The sequence below is a fragment of the Heptranchias perlo genome, chromosome 16, assembly GCF_035084215.1.
Source record: "Heptranchias perlo isolate sHepPer1 chromosome 16, sHepPer1.hap1, whole genome shotgun sequence".
In the NCBI taxonomy this organism is placed as follows: domain Eukaryota; kingdom Metazoa; phylum Chordata; class Chondrichthyes; order Hexanchiformes; family Hexanchidae; genus Heptranchias; species Heptranchias perlo.
Genome location: NC_090340.1, coordinates 21,743,511 through 21,767,933, shown reverse-complemented (window position 1 = coordinate 21,767,933; position 24,423 = coordinate 21,743,511). Strand labels below are relative to the sequence as shown.

Below are 24,423 nucleotides of genomic sequence, written 5' to 3'. Positions count from 1 at the left end.
AAACCCAGTGTACTAAGGCCTGGTTTTACCACTCAGTCTCGTACACACTGGATTCGAGGCACTTACTTCAGCTTCTTTAAAGACTTCATTTTTCTCAGTGCTGTTGCGAGCTCTATCACTCCCTTGTTCCCAATGTTATTTTCAGATAAACTGCAGGGAAAAAAAATCTGCAATGAGTATTGACGATCCGGATTCTTTCCCCTCAGTCTGGTTCAGTAATAACTGAAGTCGAATACATTTTAAAGTTCAACACATCTTTAATAGCAGGGTTCTTAGTCTGCAGCATTGATTTGGACTCCTGATAGAGTCCCTCTATGCTGGCAGAGCAAGAACAAAAACATACAGAAATCCACACGTTTTTATACAGATGAATAGGGTTGGAACATACTTAACGAGGGTCAACACCAATCATAAGCCGGGCATAGGTTGCCATGCGAGGTTACATTATTTCCGGCCAATCATAAATCGTCCATGTGCTGATCATGCTGCTGTTAGACATCAAAGGGGATAACTTCCTCACTTTCCAACTTAGAATGTTCTTCCCTGTTCCTTCTGTTCCTTATCTCCCAACCTGGAATGTCTTTCAACTTTGGCTAAGCTCGTTCCCTATATTGATCTGCCATAAACATGGAGACATTCAGACCAGTCCTTGACTCACATCAAAGACCTATCATTGATAAGACAATGCAGGCCTGCTGACTAAGCAAACATATGGCCCAGCAGGAGGGCCAGGCCACTTGTATCAATCTCAGTTACTAACTAATTAACCCTTTCTAACCATTTTGCATTCTGCTTCTTTGCCACATAGGCATCTTAATATTTTACTGAAAACTGACCACGTAGGGATTCTCAGTATTTAATACAAAGCATTTAACATCGACAAGGCCGGGCCGGGCCTGTAGTAAGGCATGGGCCTGCGGGGCCTCCATGTATGATCCCAGGCAGCGGGCCGGGGAGAAGTGGTGGAAGAGCTTCTAGAAGCTTCTGCAGCTCTTTGCGAAGTTGGATATTTCATCTTTAGACATTTTATTACAGGTTTGTGTTTTAATGGGTGGGGGAAGGGATTGTGCATGGTGGGGGGCAGGGAGGGGGAGGGGAACCAAATGTTCTTGGTGTCCAGGGACCCCAAGATTTCTTATTGTGCATCTGGACAAGGCAGGGAGTTCTGTGCAACTAATTTTATTTTGAATATTAATCTTGATAAAGTTATCGGGATGCCCAATGATTGCAGTCTGTGAAGTGGGCAGTATCCCCTGATGGATAAATAGAAAAAAGAACTTTCATTTATATAGCGCCTTTCATGACCTCTTGGTTTACAGCCAATGAAGCACTTTTTGAAGTATAGTCACTGTTGTAATGTAGGAAACACACAGCAAAATCCCACAAACAGCAATGAGATAAACGGCCAGATAATCTGTTTTTAGTGATGTTGTTTGAGGTTTAAATATATCCAGGAGACGGGGAGAACTCCCCTGCTGTTCTTTGAATGGGATCGTTTACATCCACCTGAGAAGACAGATGGGGCCTCGGTTCTCATCTGAAAGATGGAGAACCTTCACCACACGGACTGCAGCGGTTCAAGGCGGCGGCTCACCACCACCTTCTCAAGGGCAATTAGGGATGGGCAATAAATGCCGGCCTCGCCAGCGACGCCCACATCCCATGAATGAATGAGAAAAAAACCTATGCAGTATTGCAGTGAACCACCAGGGTGGGTTTGTGCTCAAGTCTCTGGGGGAGGAAGCACGAACCCATGGGCTCTGACTCAGGGATAACAGTGCTAAGTTGAGAATCTCAAAGTCAATTCTCTGAGGCACAGGGAGCCCATGCAGTTTGGCAAGGGTAGGGATAAGTGCCTTAGTGTGGGTAAGAAGGCAGAGTACGATGTTGTGGATGACTTGTAGTTTATGGAGGATGGCAGTGATGGAGGATGGCAGGGTCACTTTAACAGATGGCAAAGAGGGCATTGGAGTTGATAGAGGCATGGACTGGGGTAACTGGCAGCAGAGAGGGTGAGGCAGGGGTAGAGCTGAGTGATATAACTGTGGTATGTGAAGGGAACTGATTTCTTTCTTTATTTATCCGTCTGTAGTAGGCAAGGAAATAAACTTATTTGCTTATTTATTTTCCAGGAGGCAATCAAAAACCATTTAATACAGTGTCTTTGCATTCCTAAACTGTTTTACCACAGTTTGTATTAAGTTTTGTCTGCTGGAAAACTGCTGAAAAGTGTCAGGAAGAAACAAAATGGAAGCATGTCCATATATGGGTTAAATGGGCTACAGTGTCACTGATTGGCTGAGGGCGGATGATGGCATGGTCATGTGGATAGTGCATGGTGTTGGGGGTGTATGAAGATCTGCCTTAAGGGGGCAGGGCAGAACAGGAGCAAAGAACCAAGTTTGGACTTACTGTCTGGTTACTGTGTATAACTAGTTGTACTGTAATCATTAAAATTACTGATTGCCACCGTATTGGTTGTCTTGTCAAACTGATCTACATCTCTGAGCATATCGCTAGCAAACTTCTTTCTAAATCCTTTCAGCAGAGATGTTGTCCACCCCTCCCTCACTCTTTTAACAGTGTAATCTCCGACTCACAGTGAGCAATGCATTGGAGCATCAGTAGCAACACTTACTATTCAAGTCTCCATTAATTTACAAAAAAAGGCAATTGACAGCATAAGAACATAAGAAATAGGAGCAGGAGGCGGCCATACAGCCCCTCGAGCCTGCTCCGCCATTCAATAAGATCATGGCTGATCTTCTACCTCAACTCCACTTTCCTGCCCGATCCCCATATCCCTTGATTCCCTCATCCATCGATTCCAGTTGAATAAATTCAACGACTGAGCATCCACAGCCCCCTGGGGTAGAGAATTCCAAAGATTCACAACCCTCTGAGTGAAGAAATTTCTTATCTCTGTCCTAAATGGCCGACCCCTTATCTTGAGACTTTGACCTATAAACATCTTTATAACACGTTCTTTATCAGAACATATTTTTAACACTGAAGCGACAAGTCTGTTCGGACTTTGCTGTTTACTACTGTTAACAAGAGGCCAGTGAATCCTAGAGCATCACTCACCTTATCTCTTTGATACTCGGGCACAGCACAAGGCCCTGTGCCAGGCTTATTCCACTATCAGCGTTGAGGTCACTGGACTGAAGGCTGAACAGAGAATGTAGACAGATACAGATTATTATTTACTCAAGTTATGCTGTCGCCTTAAGCCAAACCCACAATAAACACCATGGGGGTAATTTTAACCTAACTGGTCATGTGGGACACCCACGTGATTGGGATCAATGGAGAGTAAAATCAGGCAGGGTGTAAAATCAGCACTGCACCTGATTCAGTTTCCTGACGGGCGGGTTAGGTTAAAATTGCCCCCTAACAGACTCAGACTTTAATCCGCTTTATATATCATTGAAGGTTTCATTAAAATGAACCCCAAATTACGTTGCATGGAGAATCAGCATGAATTTTAGAAGAGTGGAAATAGCCAAAAAAAATTCCTCATTCGATTGATTATAATTCTTCATGAAACGGATTAAACCTTGCTGAACTACATGGAGAGCATTGATACATACACAGGAGTGAACACAAGACAACACTTACTTCAGAATCTTTAAGCAAGACAGCTTCGGCAGGGCTTGAGCCAACTTCCTTGCAGTTTGATCACCGATTTTGTTCGTGGACAAACTATATAGTGAAAATAATTGTCATCAGTATTCAACAAACATTAGCCATACATAGGAACAGTGAGCTGTGGCATTAGTGCAGCAGCTGTAAATGATAACACCAGGACACTTTGTTAAAGAAAACACAGGGCAATACTTGGGCTCAAAAGGTTAGAGCCAAATTGGGGAAAGTAACTTCCATTTCTGATTTGATTTTAACAGGTGCACGTAAAATTTAAAAACCCGAATCTGAAGGATAAACGTTAGGAAATGACTGATTTGTAGGAAAAAAAATCCAATAGTTTATGTTTTCAGACTCCTTTTAACAATGTGTCAGAAACCAGAGGCAAATAGCACAAAAGGAGTGGCAGTGATTGCAGGTTCAGTTTAACAAATGAAATAGCCAAAGATGGTGAGGGGAAATTATAAGGTAGATTTTCCAGAGCATGTTTTGGAAAATCACAGGTGCAATTTTCCGATTGGTGCTCGTAGCGGGTAAGGTACCTCACCGTGGGTGAGAATCCAGAATATTCACCCTGATATACATCGGGGACTCGAACATTCACACTGAAATGTTCAAAAGTTCACAAAAGATTACAGGGGAAAACTGCACAATATGTAGAGGGAAGGCTCCCCATAGTGGCAAAGCAATGCAACTACAAGTATTCAGTTACCAGAGGCAAATAGCTGAGTGAGTGTAGACATGGTTTTGGATTTTCAGTTTCTATTCGGTCAGCTGTACATTTAAAGGCCAGGGGTTTTCTACTTCTGTGCACGCCAGTTCACAAAAGAAGGACTTGCATTTCTATAGTGCCTTTCGTGACCTCAGGACGCCCTAAAGTGCTTTACAGCCAATTAAGTACTTTTGAAGTGTAGTCACTGTTGTAATGTTGCACATAGCAAGCTCCCACAAACAGCAATGTGATAACAGTGATTTTGGTTGAGGGATAAATATTGGCTAGGACACCAGCAAGAACTACCCTGCTCTTCTTCGAAATAGTGCAACGGGATCTTTTAAATGCACCTAACAGGGCCTCTGTTTAAAGTATCATCCGAATTGACGGAACCTCCAGCAGTGCAGCACTCCCTCAGTACTGCACTGAAGTGTCAGCCTAGGTTTTGTGCTTAAGTCTCTGGAGTGGGACTTGAACCCACAAACCTTCTGACGTCAGAGGAGCCACGGCTGACACCTAACAATTGTCCTGTCTATTAAGATGAATGGGAGGGGAAATCCCAGGGTGGCGAGCAACAAGCAAAAAAAGTGCAGGTGTGGTCCCATGGAGTGGTGCAGATTTAATTCCCCACCCACATCAGTTTGGTGGCACAGAGGGAAAAGGCAAATGTTAACAGGATCCTTTGAAAAGTAACCAGTTATACAATCACTACCCCAGGGTACATGTAACAATTCTCTGGAGTTTAGAAGAACGAGAGGTGTTCTCATTGAAATGTATAAAATTAGAACCATAGAACCATAGAAAAGATACAGCACAGAAGGGGGCCATTCGGCCCATCGTGTCCGCGCCAGCTTGAAGAACAACCAGGTGCCCATTCTAATCTCACCTTCCAGCACCCAGTCCGTAGTCCTACAGCTTACAGCACTTTAGGTGCAGGTCCAGGTATTTTTTAAAAGAGTTGAGGGTCCCTGCCTCTACCACCAATTCGGGCAGTGAATTCCATACACCCACCTCCCTCTGGGCAAAAAAGTTTTTCCTCATGTCCCCTCTAATCCCTCCGTCAATCAGCTTAAATCTATGTCCTCTAGTTCTTGAACTCTCCGCTAGGGGAAACAGGTACTTCATGTCTGCTCTATCTGGGCCCCTGATAATTTTGTACACCTCAATCAAGTCTCCCCTCAGCCTCCTCTGCTCCAAGGAAAACAACCCCAGCCTATCCAATCTCTCCTCGTAGTTGCAATTTTCAAGCCCTGGCAACATTCTTGTAAATCTTCTTGGCACTCTCTCCAGAGCAATTACGTCCTCCCTGTAATGTGGTGACCAGAACTTCACACAATACTCCAGCTGTGGCCTTACCAGCGTTTTATGCAGTTCCATCATTACATCCCTGCTTTTGTATTCTATACCTTGGCTAATAACGGAGAGCATTCCGTATGCCTTCTTCACAACCTTATCTGCCTGTACTGTCACCTTCAGGGACCTGTGCACATGCACTCCAAGGTCTCTCACTTCCTCTACCCCTCTCAATATATTCCCGTTTACTGCATATTCCTTTTTACTGTTTGCCCTCCCTAAGTGCATTACCTCACACTTCTCCGGGTTGAATTCCATTTGCCACTTTTCCGCCCACTCCACCAACCCATTGATATCTTCTTGGAGTCTACAGCTATCCTCTTCACTATCAACTACATGGCCAATTTTTGTGTCGTCTGCAAATTTGCCAATCATGCCCCCTACGTTCAAGTCCAAATCATTACTATATACCACAAACAGCAAGGGACCCAACACTGAGCCCTGTGGCACACCACTGGAAATGGATTTACATTCGCAAAGACATCCAACGACTTTTACCCTTTGTTTCCTGTTACTGAGTCAATTTTGGATCCAATTCGCCACATTTCCCTGTATCCCATGGGCTTTTACCTTTTTAACCAGTCCGCCATGTGGGACCTTGTCAAATGCCTTACTAAAATCGATGTAAACAACATCCACTGCACTACCCTCATCAATCCTCCTTGTCACTTCCTCAAAGAATTTAATCAGATTTGTAAGGCATGACCGTTCCTGAACAAATCCATGCTGACTATCCTTGATTAAACCATGCCTTTCCAAGTGACAGTTTATCCTATTGCTCAGTATTGATTCTAATAGTTTTCCCACCACCGAGGTAAGACTGACCGGCCTATAATTGTTCGGCCTTTCCCTCGTACCCTTTTTAAACAATGGTACTACGTTTGCAGTCTTCCAGTCCTCCGGTACCTCCCCTGTATCTAGTGAGGATTGGAAAATGATCCTCAGAGCATCCGCTATTTCCTCCCTGGCTTCCTTCAATAGCCTAGGAAACAATCCATCCGGCCCTGGTGACTTATCAACTTTCAAGGATTCCAGTCCCTCCAGTACTTCCTCTCTCGTTATGTTTACCGTATCCAATATTTCACACCTCTCCTCTTTAACTACTACGTCCGGATCATCCCTTTCCTTTGTGAATACGGAGAAAAATATTCATTTAAAACCCTACCCACATCCTCTGCTTCTACACACAAGTTACCCTTATCATCCCTGATAGGTCCCACCTTTTCCTTAACTAACCTCTTGTTCTTAATGTACTGATAAAACATCTTTGGGTTTTCTTTAATCTTACTAGCTAATATTTTTTCATGTCCTCTCTTTGCTTTCCTTATTTCCTTTTTTACGTCATCCCTGTACTTTCTATACTCCTCTTTTCTTAGAGGGCTTGACAGGGTAGATGCAGGGAAGCTGTTTCCCCTGGCTGGAGAATCTAGAGCTAAGGGTCATAGACTCAAGATAAGAGGTCGACCATTTAGGACGGAGATGAGGAAAAATTTCTTCACTCAGAGGGTTGTGAATCTTTGGAATTCTCTGCCCCAGAGGGCTGTGGATGCTCAGTCGTTGAGTATATTCAAGACTAAGATCGATAATTTTTGGACACTAAGGGAATCAAGGGATATGGGGATAGGGCGGGAAAGTGGAGTTGAGGTAGAAGATCAGCCATGATCTTATTGAATGGCGGAGCAGGCTCGAGGGGCCGTATGGCCTACTCCTACTCCTATTTCTTGTGTTCTTATGTGAACATAGGTCTCTGCTCAGCTCAATAGCTCCTGAAAGTCACTTTCCTTGAGGAGACCATCACCAGTGAACGGGCCAATTTTGGTGTCCGTTACGTCTTGTCTGTACCTAAAATCAGCCACAGACTGGGTGTAACCAATCATGAAATTGGGTGGCAATCTGTTCCGCCTATTTTTGCACCCTGCTAAATTTTCGGCTCAGGCCTTGTGCCGGGATGGTACAAGGTCTGAACAGGCGGGAGTTTCATTTGAATATGCATAAGTGGGCGTGGACATCCCCTGCTCCATTTCCTGGCAAAGATGCTGCATGGCAAGTACAGAGCATGCCCAAGAAACCTGGCATCCAGAGTTACTAGGGCAGGCCTCTATTTGATTCTTCGGACTTGGGAATCACTAGCAAGGAGGATTAACTGTCCATCCCTCGTTGTCCTGAGGGCGTTATAAGAGTCAACCATGTTGTGTGGAACTGGAGTCAGGCCAGACCAGGCAGGATCTCTTCCCTGAAGGACATTAGTGAACCAGTTGGGTATTTATGACAATCCGGCAGCTTTCATGGTCATTTTCTGGTAGTGGCCGATTACTTACCAGATTTATTGAATTCGATTTCACAGCTTGCCATGGTGGGAATTGAACCCAACCTCTGGGTTGCTAGTACTGTACCATAATTCCCACACTGCTGTACCCTCGTCAAAGGGGAAAGATTTTAAAGGTAAGTGTTTTTAAGTAATTTCTGAGCCATTTTTGTTTTCTTTGCTGGTACTGTATTAGGGTTAGGATTAGGCGTTAATGAGCCTTTATGCCAGTTATTAGTTATTACCTTTGGCCTTTGCTCCCTTTACTGGCACTAGTGGGTTTCTCAAATGGAATCTACCGAGCTGATGTGTTTGGAGGAGGCAGTTCAGCCTGCCAGGGAGGTCCTCTGGGCCCTCCCATCAGCACCTGTACACCTACATCTGCAGAGAGAGATGACAATACCTCACTTTGGCACGACGCAGTGCTGGTGGAGGCTCCTCTTTCCAAGGGAAGGCACATTAGCTGATCCCTCCCCCACCCTCCCCCACAATGGCCCTGATGTGAATGGCTAACTAGTCATTACTCTGGATAGTTCTTCGAAAGCTCTCTAATCACCGCGTGGCATGCTTTAGGTGGGACACGCGGTGAAAGTAAGCACGCTGATGTAGCCAGGAGCCAGGGTTGCCAGATTGGCTGTATCAACCAAGATGGCATTCTACATGTCCTGGCACACCTACCTGGCAGAGGTCCTTGCCATCTGAGGGTCTGGGTCAGCAAAGAGGCAGATGCTGAGCTGTGCCATCTGCTGCATGCAGACCTGCATCCACCGTGCAGCAATGGGCTGGCACATCCAGGGACAGCTGTGGCCTGAAACTTGGTTGCCCCTTTCTTGAAGGCATACTGGTCTATGGGATGGTGCAGTGGAGTGGATCCTCATGAGAACATTACGCATCAACACCTCAATGTTAACAACTATCAAAACAAGGGATCAGTTCCTTGGCTGCTCTGTCACTTGTCTCTACACTCATGCCTGCACATAAGGTTCCCCTTTCCTTTGTGTTTCCCCACCACTTCTTAATCCCTTGCCCCATCAGACTTTGTAAAGGCTGCTTAATGGGGTTGAGATGGCTTTTGAGGCTCTCAAAAGGCTTTCTGAAATTTCCCCCCTTTTAAAATACTCCCTTTGAATCGTCCCCATCTCTTTAAATTTCACATTCACACAATTTCCCTCTCCCGTCACTAATGTCCTTTCTAGACCTGCCTGAGTCTACACCTGGTATTATGAATATTTAAGCAAATGAGGTGACACTGGAGAATTGAATGCTACCTGCAATTAACCTTTCGGATGGGATTGGCAGCAGTTCTGAACCATTTAGAACTTGATGTAAATGAAAATCTACCCCACTGTTTTCAAAAACAAAATTCAGCAAACTGTTTGTAGTGATTTGATGCTACACAAAGCGAGCTGGTGAGAGTGCTCACTCTTCAAGTCAAGTGGATTGTATTACTTCAAACCGTCAATATACTGTACTCACTGAATCTCTTCCATCGAAGGGCATTGTCCGAGTGCCTCCGCCAGCCTCTCTCCGCCAGTTGTTGTGATGTTGTTCTGTGTCAAGCTGGGGGTGAAGATGCAACAGATTGCAAGACATTGAAATGTACTGAATGCTGAAATTACCCATGGTTTAATATATCACTGATCTCCTCACGATAACCTGCACTTTCCATGCTAAAACTATCTGTAGTCATATTAACGATATATTTAACATAAATCCAGACACAGGTTACCAATACCAGAAACTCCTTACTAGGTCAGGATTCACTGTCCTCTGTGACACGTGTAAAAACTAAAATATCAGGTGAATAAAATCCAATGTTGCTGCTTTTATGCAGAGATATTTTGTCGTCTCCCCCACTCCACGGGGTTGTGTTAGATTTTAGAGTCTTTAGCCATCTTACTTTAGATTTTTCAGCCTCCATATTTTAGGTTACTCTCATAGCTAAGCCTTTGATATTCCCTAATCTTTTGAGCAGCGTAGACTTAGAAGTGACCTGATGGAGGTTTATTAAATGGCTGGATTGCGTGCCAATTGATAGATTATTTCAGTTTGATCGATTGGGGAGGGTTTACCCTTAAACAAGGCAAGAGTAGGAATAGGCCAGATGTTAGGTGGTTCTTCTTTTCCCAGAGAGTAGTGAGCCTTTGGAATGGCTCGTGTGGTCTGTATACTTTCAGGAAGGATATATTGGCCTTGGAGGGGGAGCAGCGCAGATTTACCAGAACTATACCGGGGCTAAAAGGGTTAACTTATGAGGACATGTTGCATAAACTAGGCTTGTATTCCCTTGAGTATAGAAGATTAAGGGGTGATCTAATTGAGGTGTTTAAGATGATTGAAGGGTTTGATAGGGTAGATAGAGAGAAACTATTTCCTCTGGTGGGGGAGTCCAGAACAAGGGGGCATAACCTTAAAATTAGAACTAGGCCATTCAAGGATGATGTCAGGAAGCACTTCTTCACACAAGGGGTAGTGGAAATCTGGAAGTCTCTCCCTCGAAAAGCTGTTCAGGTCAGGTTAATTGAAGGTTTCAAGACTGAGATTGATAGATTTTTGTTAGGCAAGGGTATTAAGGGATACGGAACCAAGGCGGGTGGATGGATTCAAGATACAGATCAGCCATGATCTAATTGAATGGCAGGATAGGCTCGAGGGGCTGAATGGCCTATTTCTGTTCCTATGTTCAAAAAAGAGCTGGACGAGTTCTTGACTGGGGCGGAGATTGCATCATATAGAAGGTTTAATAGTTAACGTACGCACGGTTAATGTGATCTCCAGGACTGGTTTCGATCGCCTGAGGAGGGTGGGTGGTGAGAGAGGAATTTTCCAGATTTTCTTTTTCCCCTTATTGGCTCTGTTTTTTTCCCCTGGTTTCTTGCCTCTCCCAGGAGATGACATGGCTGATGGGGGAGAGGAAGTGTCTAGTCATGATACTCCTGGCATCATGAGTATGGGGCAGGCTTGATGGACCAGCTGGCCTTTTCCTGCCCGTCATTTTCATATGTTCATGAGAATATTTCCACTATCTTTGAAATCAGGTAAGCTTTTGGCACATACCCAGGATAAGAAACAGAGCAGCTTTGCTTTTAATTATTTTTTCCTACAGGTATGATCTTATGTTCCCACAGAATGTCCCATTGACTTCGAAAAGTGGTAGAGCATCAAAACTATCAGGCAAAATTTAACAAGAGATGAACAAGCAAATAAATAACAGTAATAATATACATACATATTTGTAGTCGAAATCCTTGTATGTCGATCAAATAAAAGGTCGCGATCTAAATGCTGAGCTATTTTTTTTAAAGACAGGTTTTAGATACACAGCCTTTCTTTCTGCTAGTTTGAATTATATCCCTTGGAAGTTCCAAACTGGCTTTCTGTCTGATTCAAGCAGCTACAGTTCCTTAGGTATCCCTGGAAACAATTACTGGGACCTAGTGGATTGGAATAACCATCGAGCGCATTAGAAAATAACTGGTTGTCAAACGTTTAACTGAAGGAATCACGCAGCCTGAGTTTGGTCAAATATAACTTGTCTCCTCCCTCAACCTTTGCAGGTAACCGATGAAACTTGATCAATTATATTGAGTTAAACTTGGGACAAGATTCTGAAATCAGCTAATTAGACAAAAAACTCATGACTAATGATGAATTTAAAGAAACTGCTACAAAGCTAAAATAAGATCAAAAGGATTTATCCATTTCCCAGATTGTACCATGAGTTTTTTCCACATTATTTTTGTTGGAATTTCTGCTCATTAAGGTGATGAATGCTAGCTTTAGGTAATAGAATTCCTCCATTTTGTATCAACTACTGCAGATCAGGGACAGGTCAGTTCGATGCAGAGTGAAGCCATCTCCACTCTGCCTACAAACAACTCTTAATGCAACACCATGCCATCTTCCCATTTCGCAGACCTGTCAATGTACGGCTGTTCGGAATGAGGTTGCCAATTAAATGCCATTAGTGCCAAATTGCGGATGGCACTGTGAGTCCATGTCCATTAGAGATTGCACTGAGAGCATCTACACTGCACTGTTTTGAATAGATAATAGCACCTGAATCTAAAAGTAGTCCGAATGGGGCCAAATTGCAGGTATTTGTAGATCAATATTCCAGTGACTCCTGTCGTAACTCCAGTGGGAGTTCCACTAGAACGGCTGCAAACTCTGCCGGGACCCAGATATGTCTTCGGTGGTGCAGATGCCCAGTAATTCCATGCCAATTAAGGGCCCTCTGCCTGAACCCACATACTCTGGTGGGGGTCAATGCTGAAGGGCATTGGTGGGCATGATCCTGGTGTAAGTGCTGGGATCACTGCCGTGGAATGGCTTTATCAGGTTCTCCATTTAATTGGTCCCAGTAACTATGTTATGGTGACAATCTGTCTTGTGACAGATTCCAATCACCTTTCCTGAGTGTCATTAGCAACGGATTATTTTACAGTAGAACAATGGCAACTGTAGCATCATTAGTTTCAATATGAAACCAGTATTCAGGCTGTGTGATCATTTGTTGTGGAGAGTCCAATGGCAGTGGTGTCCAAACTGCAATCTCTGGACCACATGTTGCCTCCAGACCTGAGCAATCTAGCCCTTGAAGCCCAGTTAACTCAAACCTATTTGCTCTTATTCGCTGGTTTATTCTGTTTGAATGGCATGGCCCTGGATATTTGGAATGGGTTGTCACCCCACTGTTGCCTCATTGGTGGATGAATCCTAATTCAGAACATCATGATCTATTATTAGCAGCAATATATGAGTTACGTGCGGGAACATTGATGTAAACTATGTGACCTCTGAGGCTCCACAGAACGTACCTACACAGCCCATGAAAACAAAGCTTGAACACCCGTGCCCGTACGGAGATTTAAACTGTCCTGTCCCTTTCCTCTGAAAGTGCTGACTCATGTTGGGGGGGGCGGGGGTCATAGGCCACAGAAGGCAGCAGCCCGCTGGTATCTCACTCAAGTGACCATTCTTCATCTGTAAGCATGGACAGTGCCTATGGGGAGTATCATGGCTGAGCCCAATCCTGCCTGACCTGACATCCACACCCATGCACTTTCCGGCACGGGTCCCCAGTCGGAAGCAGGGCCGCTGGCTGATGTTTCTCCTCCCGAGGAGGAGACAAGGGCGTGGAGGCCAATTGTACAGCGCCAGGTGAGATCAGTTAACTCAGCACAGACTGAGGAATGAACTTAGGACCGTCTCAATGGCTCGCTACCACACTGGATGGTTGGTGCATGTACCAACTGAGCTACTGGGCAGGCCCATGTGGAAATACACATTTGGAATCAAAACACAACCACTTACTTCAGTATCTTCAAACTTTTCATAACGGGCAGTACGTCGGCTAGTTTCATTGCTCCCAGGTCCTTGATGCAGTTGTCATACAAGCTGAACGGGAACAGAGGGTACATTTAAATAGGAGTTTACAGGTAAATAGTTGCTCTCACTCACCAAGACCCAGCATCAAAACAATAACATAATACGTATTGCATTTGTATTATGACTTGGTTTTCCATGAATTTTGATGGCACGTTGTACATTTGATATTATTCCCACACTAGGCTCGGTTGATTTAGTCCATCAGGTGGAAACATGCTATAGATTGACATTGTGTTTTGTGTGATATTAGTAACAAACCCATTAACACAGTTGTATGAAATTTCTTTCTCTGCTTTTTGAACTAAAGCATTACCCTGGGTTAACGACCTTGCTAATATAGCAGCCAGCCGAATGTAATACAAATGTGTTAATGGGTTCATTACTAATATCAGACAGCACGATTTCAATCTGCTCGTGTGAAACAAAAGGGCTACAATCAAACCTTATATCGGAGTGCAAACTGGCCTTTTCCTATTCATACCCTAGTAGTCGTGAGTTCATCTTAAAGTTGGAAACTCTCAGAAAGTAGTGCGTAGGAGATGCAAGCATTCGGGATAAAGGAGGTGCTGCACTTCAACCTATTAATGAGGCCATCTCCAAGAAGTAGTCCTGCATCATTCCCATTTGGCACCTCCTTTCATTTACTTTTCTTTACATTTTAAGCAACTTCCAATACAATTCTCTGTTCCACCAGTTGGAAAGTGCCGTCTGTTCAGCCAGCTCAGTACAATAGATCAGTAAAGGGCACTCTATGCCCTTTGAGACCCCCTACTCTACAGCGAGGATGACCACACGTGCTCCTCTTCCACTGCTGCGCAATGCAGTGCAGCGGCAGCATTGTAACCGTACAGCAAAGATCTGTCAGGTTCTTTCCTTCCAGTTGGAGGGTCTTATTCATTTTTTAGATATTCATCAGACAACATACAGTTACATTGTAAAGATAAGACCAGACTCTTCACTTGCTAAGTCCCAACCAGGGGATGTTACTGAGGCTCCAATAGATTTAGATCACTCTCATCCTTCATTACTTATGCCATAAATGGATAAACTGTGAAATAAAGTGTTTGAGTTTCTCAGTAATTTACCTTTCTTTAAATTTCCTTTACTCTCAATTCAAAACCCATCTACACTCACACTCACCAGTTGGCCTAACTGAAGGGTCGGACTGCTTGTTAAAAACACTTGTAAACAATTTTACAACACCAAGTTATAATCCAGCAATTTTATTTTAAATTCACAAGCTTTCGGAGGCTTCCCCCTTCGTCAGGTGAACGATGTGAAAACGATTTTCACATCGTTCACCTGACGAAGGGGGAAGCCTCCGAAAGCTTGTGAATTTAAAATAAAATTGCTGGACTATAACTTGGTGTTGTAAAATTGTTTACAATTGTCAACCCCAGTCCATCACCGGCATCTCCACATCATGTTAAAAACACAATTAGGGAGGTAACACGTCTTTTACATTATGGGGATATTTGGGTGCGTCCTCCCTTTTATTTTTATAATCTTCAACTCTTTTCTTCATCCTCCCAGCTGGGAGCCTCCGGTACACAGCCTGTTCCCAGCCTCCTGACACTGGTCCCTATAGCTGGTCACAAGGAGACACCAGGGACCACTCAGACATGACACTCCACTAACAAAGCTTGCGTGATTTTCTGTCCATTCATTTAAACGGATGGCAAATCAGCCGGGTTCCCTTACAGCCGTGCTCTGTTCCCCACCCCATTCTCCTGAATTTTCCTCATCCAGGTGATCCAATAGCCCCAGGTGCAGGAAAATCTGCCCCTGTATTTCTCAACACAGCAACACATTATTCAGAGGGCTTGTCTTTGTGAAAGAAGTGTTAAAATGTATTTGTTGGCTTCACTACAAACGGTCACTGGACTTTAAAGTAAAAAGACCTGCATTTATATAGCGCCTTTCACAACCTCATGACGTCCCAAAGCGCTTTACAGCCAATGAAGTACTTTTGAAGTGTCATCACTGTTGTAATGTAGGAAACATGGCAGCCAATTTGCGCACAGCAAGATCCCACAAACCGCAATGTGATAATGACCAGATAATCTGTTTCTGGGGTTGTTGGTTGAGGGATAAATATTGGCCAGGACACTGGGGAGATCTCCCCTGCTCTTCTTCAAAATAGTGCTGTGGGATCTTTTACGTTCACCCGCGAGGGCCGATGGGGCTCATCTGAAAGACGGTCCCTCCGACAGTGCAGCACTCCCTCAGAACTGTTCTGGGAGTGTCAGCCTGGATTTTGTGCTCAAGTCTCTGGAGTGGGATTCATTCAAAGTAATTTGTTGTATGTGAAGTATTTTAAAGTGTTTCTGAAGGATGTGATAAGGTGCTATATAGATGCAAGGTTTTCTTTTTATTTATTTAAGTAGGCCAGCCTATACTCCTTTAAATAATCTGATCTAAGCATGTAGTTGAGTCAGACAGATCAACGTACTTACTCTATTTCTACGACTGCAGTGCTGCTTTTCAGTCCGTTTGCAAGCTGTGCTGTCCCTTTGCAACCAATGAAGTTAGACCTCAAACTAAGAGAAGAACAGCAGAAGATTTTAATGCTCTCAATAACTGGCGAGGACATTCTCATGTATGCCAAAAAAACACATTTGAAGATGCTGAGAAGACGCTGGAAGAAAATGTTTGAGTTTCTCAGTTCTGTCTCTTTCTTAAACTTTCCTTGGTAACCTCAGTTCAAAGCCACACACACACAGTCACCAGTTGGCAGGCACGGCCTAACTGCAGGGTTGGACTGCTTGTTAAAAACACAATTAGGGAGGTAACCTGTATTTTTTTAAACATTATGTTTATGAGGATGTTTATGTTGATTCCTCCCTTTTGATGTTGTAATCTTCTTCCCTTTCTTCATCCTTCCATCCAGATACCTGAAGCAGAGAGATGCACAACTGCGCTTCCTCTCGCTGGCCACAAGGAGGCACCAGAGACCACAAACAGCAGTGAGATAAATGACCAGATAATCTGTTTCATGGTGGTGTTGGTTGAGGGATAAATGTCAGGACACCAGAACTCCTCCCCTGCTCTTCTTCAAACAGTGCCATGGGATCTTTTACAACTACCTGAGAGGGCAGACAGTGCCTCAGTTTGACATCTCATTTGCGGAGCAGGCTCAAGAGGCCGTATGGCCTACTCCTGCTTCTTACGTTCATCCAAAAGATGGCACCTCTGATAGTGCAGCACTCCCTCAGCACTGCACTGAAGTGTCAGCCTGGATTACGTGCTCAAGACTCTGGAGTGGGACTTGAACCCACAACCTTCTGACTTAGTCTTGCCCAGTGGTGGCACACTTGGTACTGAGACTAGTATAGATGGGACTGCAGGCTGCATCCTACATAGACAGTTTGTTAGTTCAGTCTCTTATGCTAATGTCAACTTAGCACCAGGACAGTAGCTCACTGAAACTCCAGGTAGATTTGTTTCATATCTCAGTGGAAAAATGTAACTTAGATGACCGGACAATGGCTGGAATTTCACTAGAGTTCAGTGGACCCGAGAAAGGTGACAAAAACAATTTTTATTAGATTACAGAAGTCAGGGATTGAAGGGGGGGTGGATCTATTTCCACAGGATGGGGGTGTGTCGGTAAATAAAGGTCATACATTTAAAATCACCAATAGACCAAAGGGAAAGGTTAGGAGAATTTTATTTTGTGCAGAAGGTCATGGAATTCCCCACCAGAAACAGTGGTGGAAGCAGAATCCAAAATAACTTTTAAAAGAGAAGTGCATAAATAGTTGGAAAATACATTTTTTTTTAAAACAGGGCTTAGGGAAAGGTAAAGGGCCAGCAGGACTGTGTTAGGCCAAGCAGCCTCCTGTAAAATTCTTTGCTTTTCCACTTGAGGCCTGTTATTGAAATCTCCCGACTTTCAGTTCGGACGGTTTCTATAATGGGCGGCTGATCTGCATCACCAGTATCACACCCAGGGGGGCATGGTGAAAATCTACCCTCATGATTCATATATCAGGAATTTGGGTGCGGAAGTCAGCCCTGGAGATTTCCTGTCCAGTCATTAGCAACTTGTAAAATCTACCCTGTAGCTTTCTTTCTTCCCCATGATCTTTACTCAGATTTGAATACAATGCTGGGAACTTACTTTAATTTCTTCAGACACGTCATTTTAAGCATTCCTTCAGCTAACAGCTGTGCACCACTGTCTTTGAGCACCAAGGAATCCAAGCTGCACAAGGATAAAGAGAACAGGTTAAAGCAGATTAATGTTTCTTGTGCCATTCCTGCGAGTGTCACAAATTTCAACTGCTCCATATTAATTGAAGAGCAGACAGTGTGTGTTGATCCACAGATCAAAGGGCTTTCTTTCTTTCTTGCTTCATTGATTGATTGATGAGACTTGTTACGATATTTGCATCGCCACAGGCAAGTTTGTATAATGCTCTGGATTATGTGAATCCTACCTAGTTCCATATTTACATTATGTATCTTTTTATAATGTTGACAAGTGCATAAATGAATGCCATATCATTAAGTTTGACTGAAAAATCTATACTTCAAAAAAAAATCCAGAGATCGAAGGCTGACATTTCAAACAGTAATTCCAAGTTCTGGTCAGATAAGACCCTCCATTTTGTTCCTGGAGTGTGGGTTCCAGTGCATTACGTTACATTACAATGCAAAATGATATATCAAAACCTATACTGGTACACGAGACAAAAGCAGACGGAGTTTGTCATTTTGAGACAAAACAGTTCAACAAGTATCAGTGACTTTCTTTTCTTATAGACTTTCTTGTTGTACGACGTTTCATATTGTATTTTTAGTAGTTGTAACTTTTCTGGGTCAGATCTCTATTGAATTGATTTATTTACACTTAATTAGTTACTCCAGTCTGTGTGGTTAATACCTGTCATTCTGAACTGAGTTGGTAGTGTAGCACATAACTGCATTAAATCGAGTAATCACATTACTGCACACTGATAAAGGTCGATCCTCAGGGTAAGCAACTCTGCAAGGGCAGATCACGGGGAAATGTACAGCTTCTGGATAATATAGGACAAGGCCCATTGTTCGGAGACAATGCTCACGGCATCACTTAAATGAGGCCCGAACCCAAAAATGGCTTGGGTTTCCTGTCGCTGGCTTAGGGCGGGCAACGCTGCCTCTCTGCCAGCTTTGCGCCCATTTTGGGCGGAAGTCGTAGTTCGCCCCAATGCATCATGGTGCACAATCCAAATTTCATTCTGTGGGCTCTCTGTTGCATGAGCACAGCAGAGATATCAAACTGGCCATTGTCTGAACTGCGAAGTATGTGGCGCATCACATGTGACTTATAGAATAGGCCAGCTTGCAGTATAAAAAGAGCTGTTCACTCCATCGTAGAGTGGACAGAGCTTGTGTATCACAAAGGATGTCATTTACATTAGGCACAGTGCTATGAGAGAAAGAATGGCCTCAGAAAGTCAAATGGAAAGAGATACTAATGTCATCCTGGACTGAGGGAGGTACCCGAAGCCATTCATTGATTCAGACCACCCTGTACCTTTGACCCTTGGAGAAACGGCGTAAACAAAGTTACGGCGGGGGATTGGGAGAACACTGGTGAATATTCTACCCCTGCCGTATAAAAGCCACGGTGGACTGGGACATCTGTATTTTTTTTTTACATTGTGCGAGTCGTGAATCAAGATTCTGGCAGTCACTGCAATCATTCGAGAAAAGTGGATCAAATAACACTAACTGCACCTTTCTATCCGCATGGGAAAAAATACCAGCCCAGCATTTCCTGGAGGTTTTAAAAAAAAATCTGTAACTTAGAACGTTCCTGAAAACTGGACACAGCAGCTAAGTGTATCCAGAACTCAAACAATCTCCTGTAAGCGATCAAGTTCAGAATAGTGAAAGGATGTCAAACTCAGAATTCTATGACTCAGGTCATGCCGATATTGATCGGTTTCATTGGTGGAGATAGCGGTCAGCCATTGGCTGCGCCACTTTTGAGGTCTCTGATTTGTCATTAGACTCGCAGCAGCGTATTAAAGGTACGTTTCCAGTAAGTTCACAAGGGGAAGATCGGAGCAGGAAACAGCGTAAGTCACAGGTCGCGCCATTCCAGGAAATTCCCGGCCAATAAATTTCAATGTTCCATTGACTAACCTCAGCTGGAGCCATGATAAACCATTAGAAAATGGCTTCAGTGCCCTCAGGATAGAGGGAATGGGAAAAAAATATCCAAGGCTGATCTCTACCCTGTGACCCCCTTGGCCAACAGTCAGGAAGGGGTCAGGCTTGACTGTGATATCCCCCCTCCACCCCCCCCCCCCAGTCAGATAGGAAGAATGGCCTCTTGGTTGGGGCACTAAAGAGTTGAAACCAGCCCTCAGAATGAGGCAGTGCCTTTAGGACAGGAGGGAGGGAAAGGAGAGGAAACTGTGAGGAAGGAGGGGGGAGAGACCATCTTGCTCTGAACATCCTGCTACTTCTTTGAGAGGCACTCACAAAGGATGGGAAGTGGTGGTCAAGGAAACGTTATAAAGAGCGACATTGGGCCTCATAATCCACAAGATGGTCGGCAAGTGGGTTACAGTCTGCACTTGGTTTGTGATCTCGTTCTGCAGAAACCACAGGTCCCCATCATGATTTACGTTTAGTCCGCAGGCCAGGAGTTTAGAATGAGAAAGAAAATTAAAACTTATTTCATACACACATATAATATATAATATATATAAAAATTATACAACACAGAACCATGGAATCAACGAGATAGAAAGTAAAATAGTAATGCTGTTGGAGGTGAAGGACCTGTTTTGTGTCTTACGACAAACATCAGGTCACCTCCATTCTCCTCAGAAGATTTGAGGGCCTGACAATCAGAGGTTGACAGATCAGTGAATTAGAAAAAGTGGGGAGAAGAATGGGAGAGATGGGAGTTCAGAAAAAATAAACTATCTACAGTGATGTTGCAGCCAGAGAATCATACAGCATTGAAGGAGGCCATTCGGCCCATCGTGCCTGTGCCGGCTCTTTGAAAGAGCTATCCAGTTAGTCCCACTCCGCTGACACGGGAGAGAAACACGAGGAAAAAGAAACAGCGAGTGGCCAAACACTTCTGTCCTAAAAATCAATACTAGAATGAGAGGAATCTAAACGGAGTTTGAAAGAACGGGATCAGCGGTGAAAAGGTCAGGATATAGTGAGGGAGCACGCAGACTGATTAGGAAATGGAAAGCAAAGCTACACAAATGAAATGCAGGAAAGACAGACAGATACCACACCATCCGGGCACGAGCGATCAAAATCTTATTGGATTATTGTTCAGTCCAAAATAATGATTATAATCTAATTAAGGCTAGGTTATTGTGGATGGAAAGCCTTTGGCTTGCAATCACCATGCAGTCAATCTTGTGTAAGAAAAAAAATAAAGCCAATATTTCACTCACTTTATCTCTTCCAGTCCGATGCAATTACTGAGTCCTTTTGCCAACATACTTGTCCCAATCAAACCAACAGCTGTAGGGATTCTGGAAAAGCTGAAACAGGAAAAATTGCTCATCGGAAAACTTACCGCAACACTTAAATCTGATAACAAAAGCCTGCATCCTAACGGGATGATTCCAAGACTGCTACGCTGTCTAATCTGCCAGCCAGTGTTGGATTCATTGAATCCCCATTTCATATCACTTGCTGAAGATCTGGCCTCCATTTTATGGACAGTGAAGGGGAGGAAAGAAAAATCATCACTGGCCCTGACAATGGTCAGGGAACCCTCTTAACAGCCCTCTGTATGGCCTAGCAAGTATATATGATTGTATAAGGGCAACTATGTTCGTATGAGAGGTGATCTTATTAAAACATATAAGATCCTGAGGGGACTTGAAGGGGTAGATGCTGGGGGCTTGTTTCCCCTTGTGGGAGAGACTAGAACTAGGGGGACACAGTTTAAAAATAAGGGGTCTCCCATTTAAGACGGAGATGAGGAGAAATTTTTTCTCTCAGAGGGTCGTGGGCCTGTGGAACTCCCTTCCCCAGAGAGCGGTGGAGGCAGGGTCATTGAATATTTTTAAGGCTGAGTTAGATAGATTCCTGATTAACAAGGGAGTCAAAGGTTATAGTAGGTAGACAGGAAAGTAGGGTTGAGGTCACAATCAGATCAGCCATGATCTTATCAAATGGCAGAGCAGGCTCGAGGGGTCGAATGGCCTACTCTTACTCTTAATTCATATGGTCGTACGTAACTAAGGATGGGCAATAAATGCCGGCCTTGCCAGCAACTCCTACATCTCAAGAATGAATAAAACAAAAGTTTGAAGTGCAAGATTTAATGACCTCCTAGAACATTATCATGTGTCTTTGTGATTCTATTAGTGCAGCTTTGTTTGGAGACAGTTTACAGGAAAATTTCCATAGCCGGTGTGTGTTATACCTACAATTATGGATGTTTATGAACAGTGGTAAATGAATTGAGGGGTTCAGATGAAATTAGAACCATGGCAGTGAACCCCAAGATTAAAGTCCAGTTTCTTGCTAACTCCCATTTTATCCGGATTTTCATCTCAAGCAAGTGAAAACAATGCTAAAGACAGTGTTAAATCCATGGAATATCAGGAACTGAGAAGCTATTATGAGGTTATCAGTATAGAATAAGTCACATGGTTTACAAGGGGGTTTAAGGGGACTACATTGCAATTGAGAAACAAGTTTGATATAACTTTAAAACTAGACTGTAAGGTACAATGATAAAAATATTAAGACAAATCTGAACTTGGATTCATACTTGATCTTTTTCAGCTGCTCCATCGCTGGTAGGATTGCCCCCAGTTCAGTTGCTCCCTGCTCTCCCAGTTCATTTCGTGACAAGCTGAAATGAAAGCAAAGGAACAGGGACTTAATGAGCAGCAGGTCTACAGCTTTAAACAATGGGGTAGATTTCGGACTTTACCGGCTGGCCTTAAACATTGGCTGAAAATTTTACGACCAGATAATCTGTTATAATGATGTTGGTTGAGGGATTAATATTGGCCAGGATACCGGGGAGAAACTCCCCTGCTCTTTTACAAATAGCGCCATTGTATCTTTTAAATCCACCTGAGAGGGCAGACGGGGCCTCAGTTTAACATCTCATCCAAAAGATGGCACCTCTGTCAGTGCAGCATGACTTCAGATGAACGTATTGGCTGGGAATTTCCTGCAACGGTGATTTTGCCCGACGAACAGTGTAAATTAGGCCGTTGTGCGACCCAATCCTCCGGTAGCAAATTAATGCCAAAATTTACTGGAAAACTGATCTAAATATGCCATAGCCAGGATAGTGGCGAATCAGAAGCAGTGCAGCCAATGGCCAATAAAGGTCACATAGTACCTACAGAGTACTTTGCATAATGGACACTGCTGAAAAAGATCAAGATTGGTGAATTAAGAAAGGAAAAATAACCTTAATTTTGGTAGCTTTAAATTGTGTTTCTGAGATGTTTACAGGGCTATCTGTTGCAACTCCTTCAGGTGTTAAGGTGTCAGCCTTGCCTCAGTGGTAGCACTCTCATCTCTGAGTCAGAAGGTTGTGAGTTCAAGTCCCACTCCAGAGACTTGAGCCCATAATCCTGGCTTTCAGTGTAATACTGAGGGAGTGCTGCACTGTCAGACGTGCCGTTTTTTGGATGAGACATTAAATCGAGGCCCCGTCTGCCCTCCCAGGTGGATGTAAAATATTCCACGGCACCATTTCAAAGAAGGGATGGGGAGTTCTCACCAGTGTCCTGGCCAATATTTATCCCTCAACCAACATCACTAAAACAGATTGTGTGGTCATTTATCTAATTGGTGTTTGTGGGATCTTGCTGTGCGCAAATTGGCTGCCGAGTTTCCTACATTACAACAGTGACTACACTTCAAAAGTGTTTCATTGGCTGTAAAGCACTTTGGGATGTCCTGAGTTCATGAAAGGCGATATATAAATGCAAGTTCTTTCTTTCAATTGTTTCCTTCATCTATATATTAATGACCTGGACTTGGGTATAGAGAGTATAATTTCAAAGCTTGCAGATGACACGAAACTCGGAAATGTAGTAAATAATGTGCAGGATAGTAACAGACTTCGAGAGGACAGAGACAGATTGATGAAATGGGCATACACATGGCAGATGAAATTTAACACAGAGAAGTGTGAAGTGATACATTTGGTAGGAAGAATGAGGAGAGGCATTATAAACTAAATGGTACAATTTTAAAGGGGGTGCAGGAACAGAGAGATCTGCACATACACAAATCTTTGAAGGTGGCAGGACAAGTTGAGAAGGCTGTTAAAGCATATGGGATCCTGGGCTTTATTAATAGAGGCATAGAGTACAAAAGCAAGGAGGTTATGCCAAATCTTTATAAAACACTGGTTAGGCCTCAGCTGGAATATTGTGTTCAATTCTGGGCACCACACTTTAGGAAGGATGTCAAGGCCTTAGAGAGGGTGCAGAAGAGATTTACTAGAATGGTACCAGGGATGAGGGACTTCAGTTATGTGGAGAGACTGGAGAAGCTGGGGTTGTTCTCCTTAGAGCAGAGAAGGTTAAGGGGAGATTTGATAGAGCTGTTCAAAATCATGAATGGTTTTGACAGAGTAAATAAGGAGAAACTGTTTCCAGTGGCAGAACGGTTGATAAACAGAGGACACAGATTTAAGGTGATCGGCAAAAGAGCCAGAGGTGACATGAGGAAACATTTTTTTAACACAGCGCGTTGTAATGATCTGGAATGCACTGCCTGAAAGGGTGGTGGAAACAGATTCAAAAGTAACTTTCAAAAAGGAGTTGAATAAATACTTGAAGGGAAAAATTTACAGGGCTATGGAGAAAGAGCCGGGGAATGGGGCTAATTGGACAGCTCTTTCAAAGAGCCGGCATAGGCATGATGGGCCGAATGACCTCCTCCTGTGCTGTACCTACTATGATTATCTCACAGTTGCACCAATTAGCCTACGCAAAGACTCTCTGTAACCGTAGCAATGCAGAGCCAAGCTGCTGTTTTATCTGATGTAATGGGTTTGATT

The 24,423-nt window shown here is 43.6% G+C and overlaps 1 protein-coding gene across 5 annotated transcripts in view; it reads right to left on the bottom strand.

Annotated features, from left to right (window-relative positions):
- nlrc5 (NLR family, CARD domain containing 5) overlaps positions 1 to 24,423 on the bottom strand; it is a 229,803-nt gene that overhangs the window by 17,594 nt on the left and 187,786 nt on the right. For all 5 annotated transcript variants that reach the window (XM_067997778.1, XM_067997776.1, XM_067997779.1 and 2 more), the window contains exons 41-49: positions 22,162 to 22,245; positions 20,828 to 20,917; positions 17,530 to 17,613; positions 15,863 to 15,946; positions 13,332 to 13,415; positions 9,492 to 9,575; positions 3,622 to 3,705; positions 3,088 to 3,171; positions 67 to 150 (exon numbers count right to left, since the gene is read on the bottom strand). In XM_067997778.1, the coding sequence (XP_067853879.1) occupies positions 67 to 150; positions 3,088 to 3,171; positions 3,622 to 3,705; positions 9,492 to 9,575; positions 13,332 to 13,415; positions 15,863 to 15,946; positions 17,530 to 17,613; positions 20,828 to 20,917; positions 22,162 to 22,245 (762 nt within the window). The remainder of the gene's footprint in view (positions 1 to 66; positions 151 to 3,087; positions 3,172 to 3,621; positions 3,706 to 9,491; positions 9,576 to 13,331; positions 13,416 to 15,862; positions 15,947 to 17,529; positions 17,614 to 20,827; positions 20,918 to 22,161; positions 22,246 to 24,423) is intronic.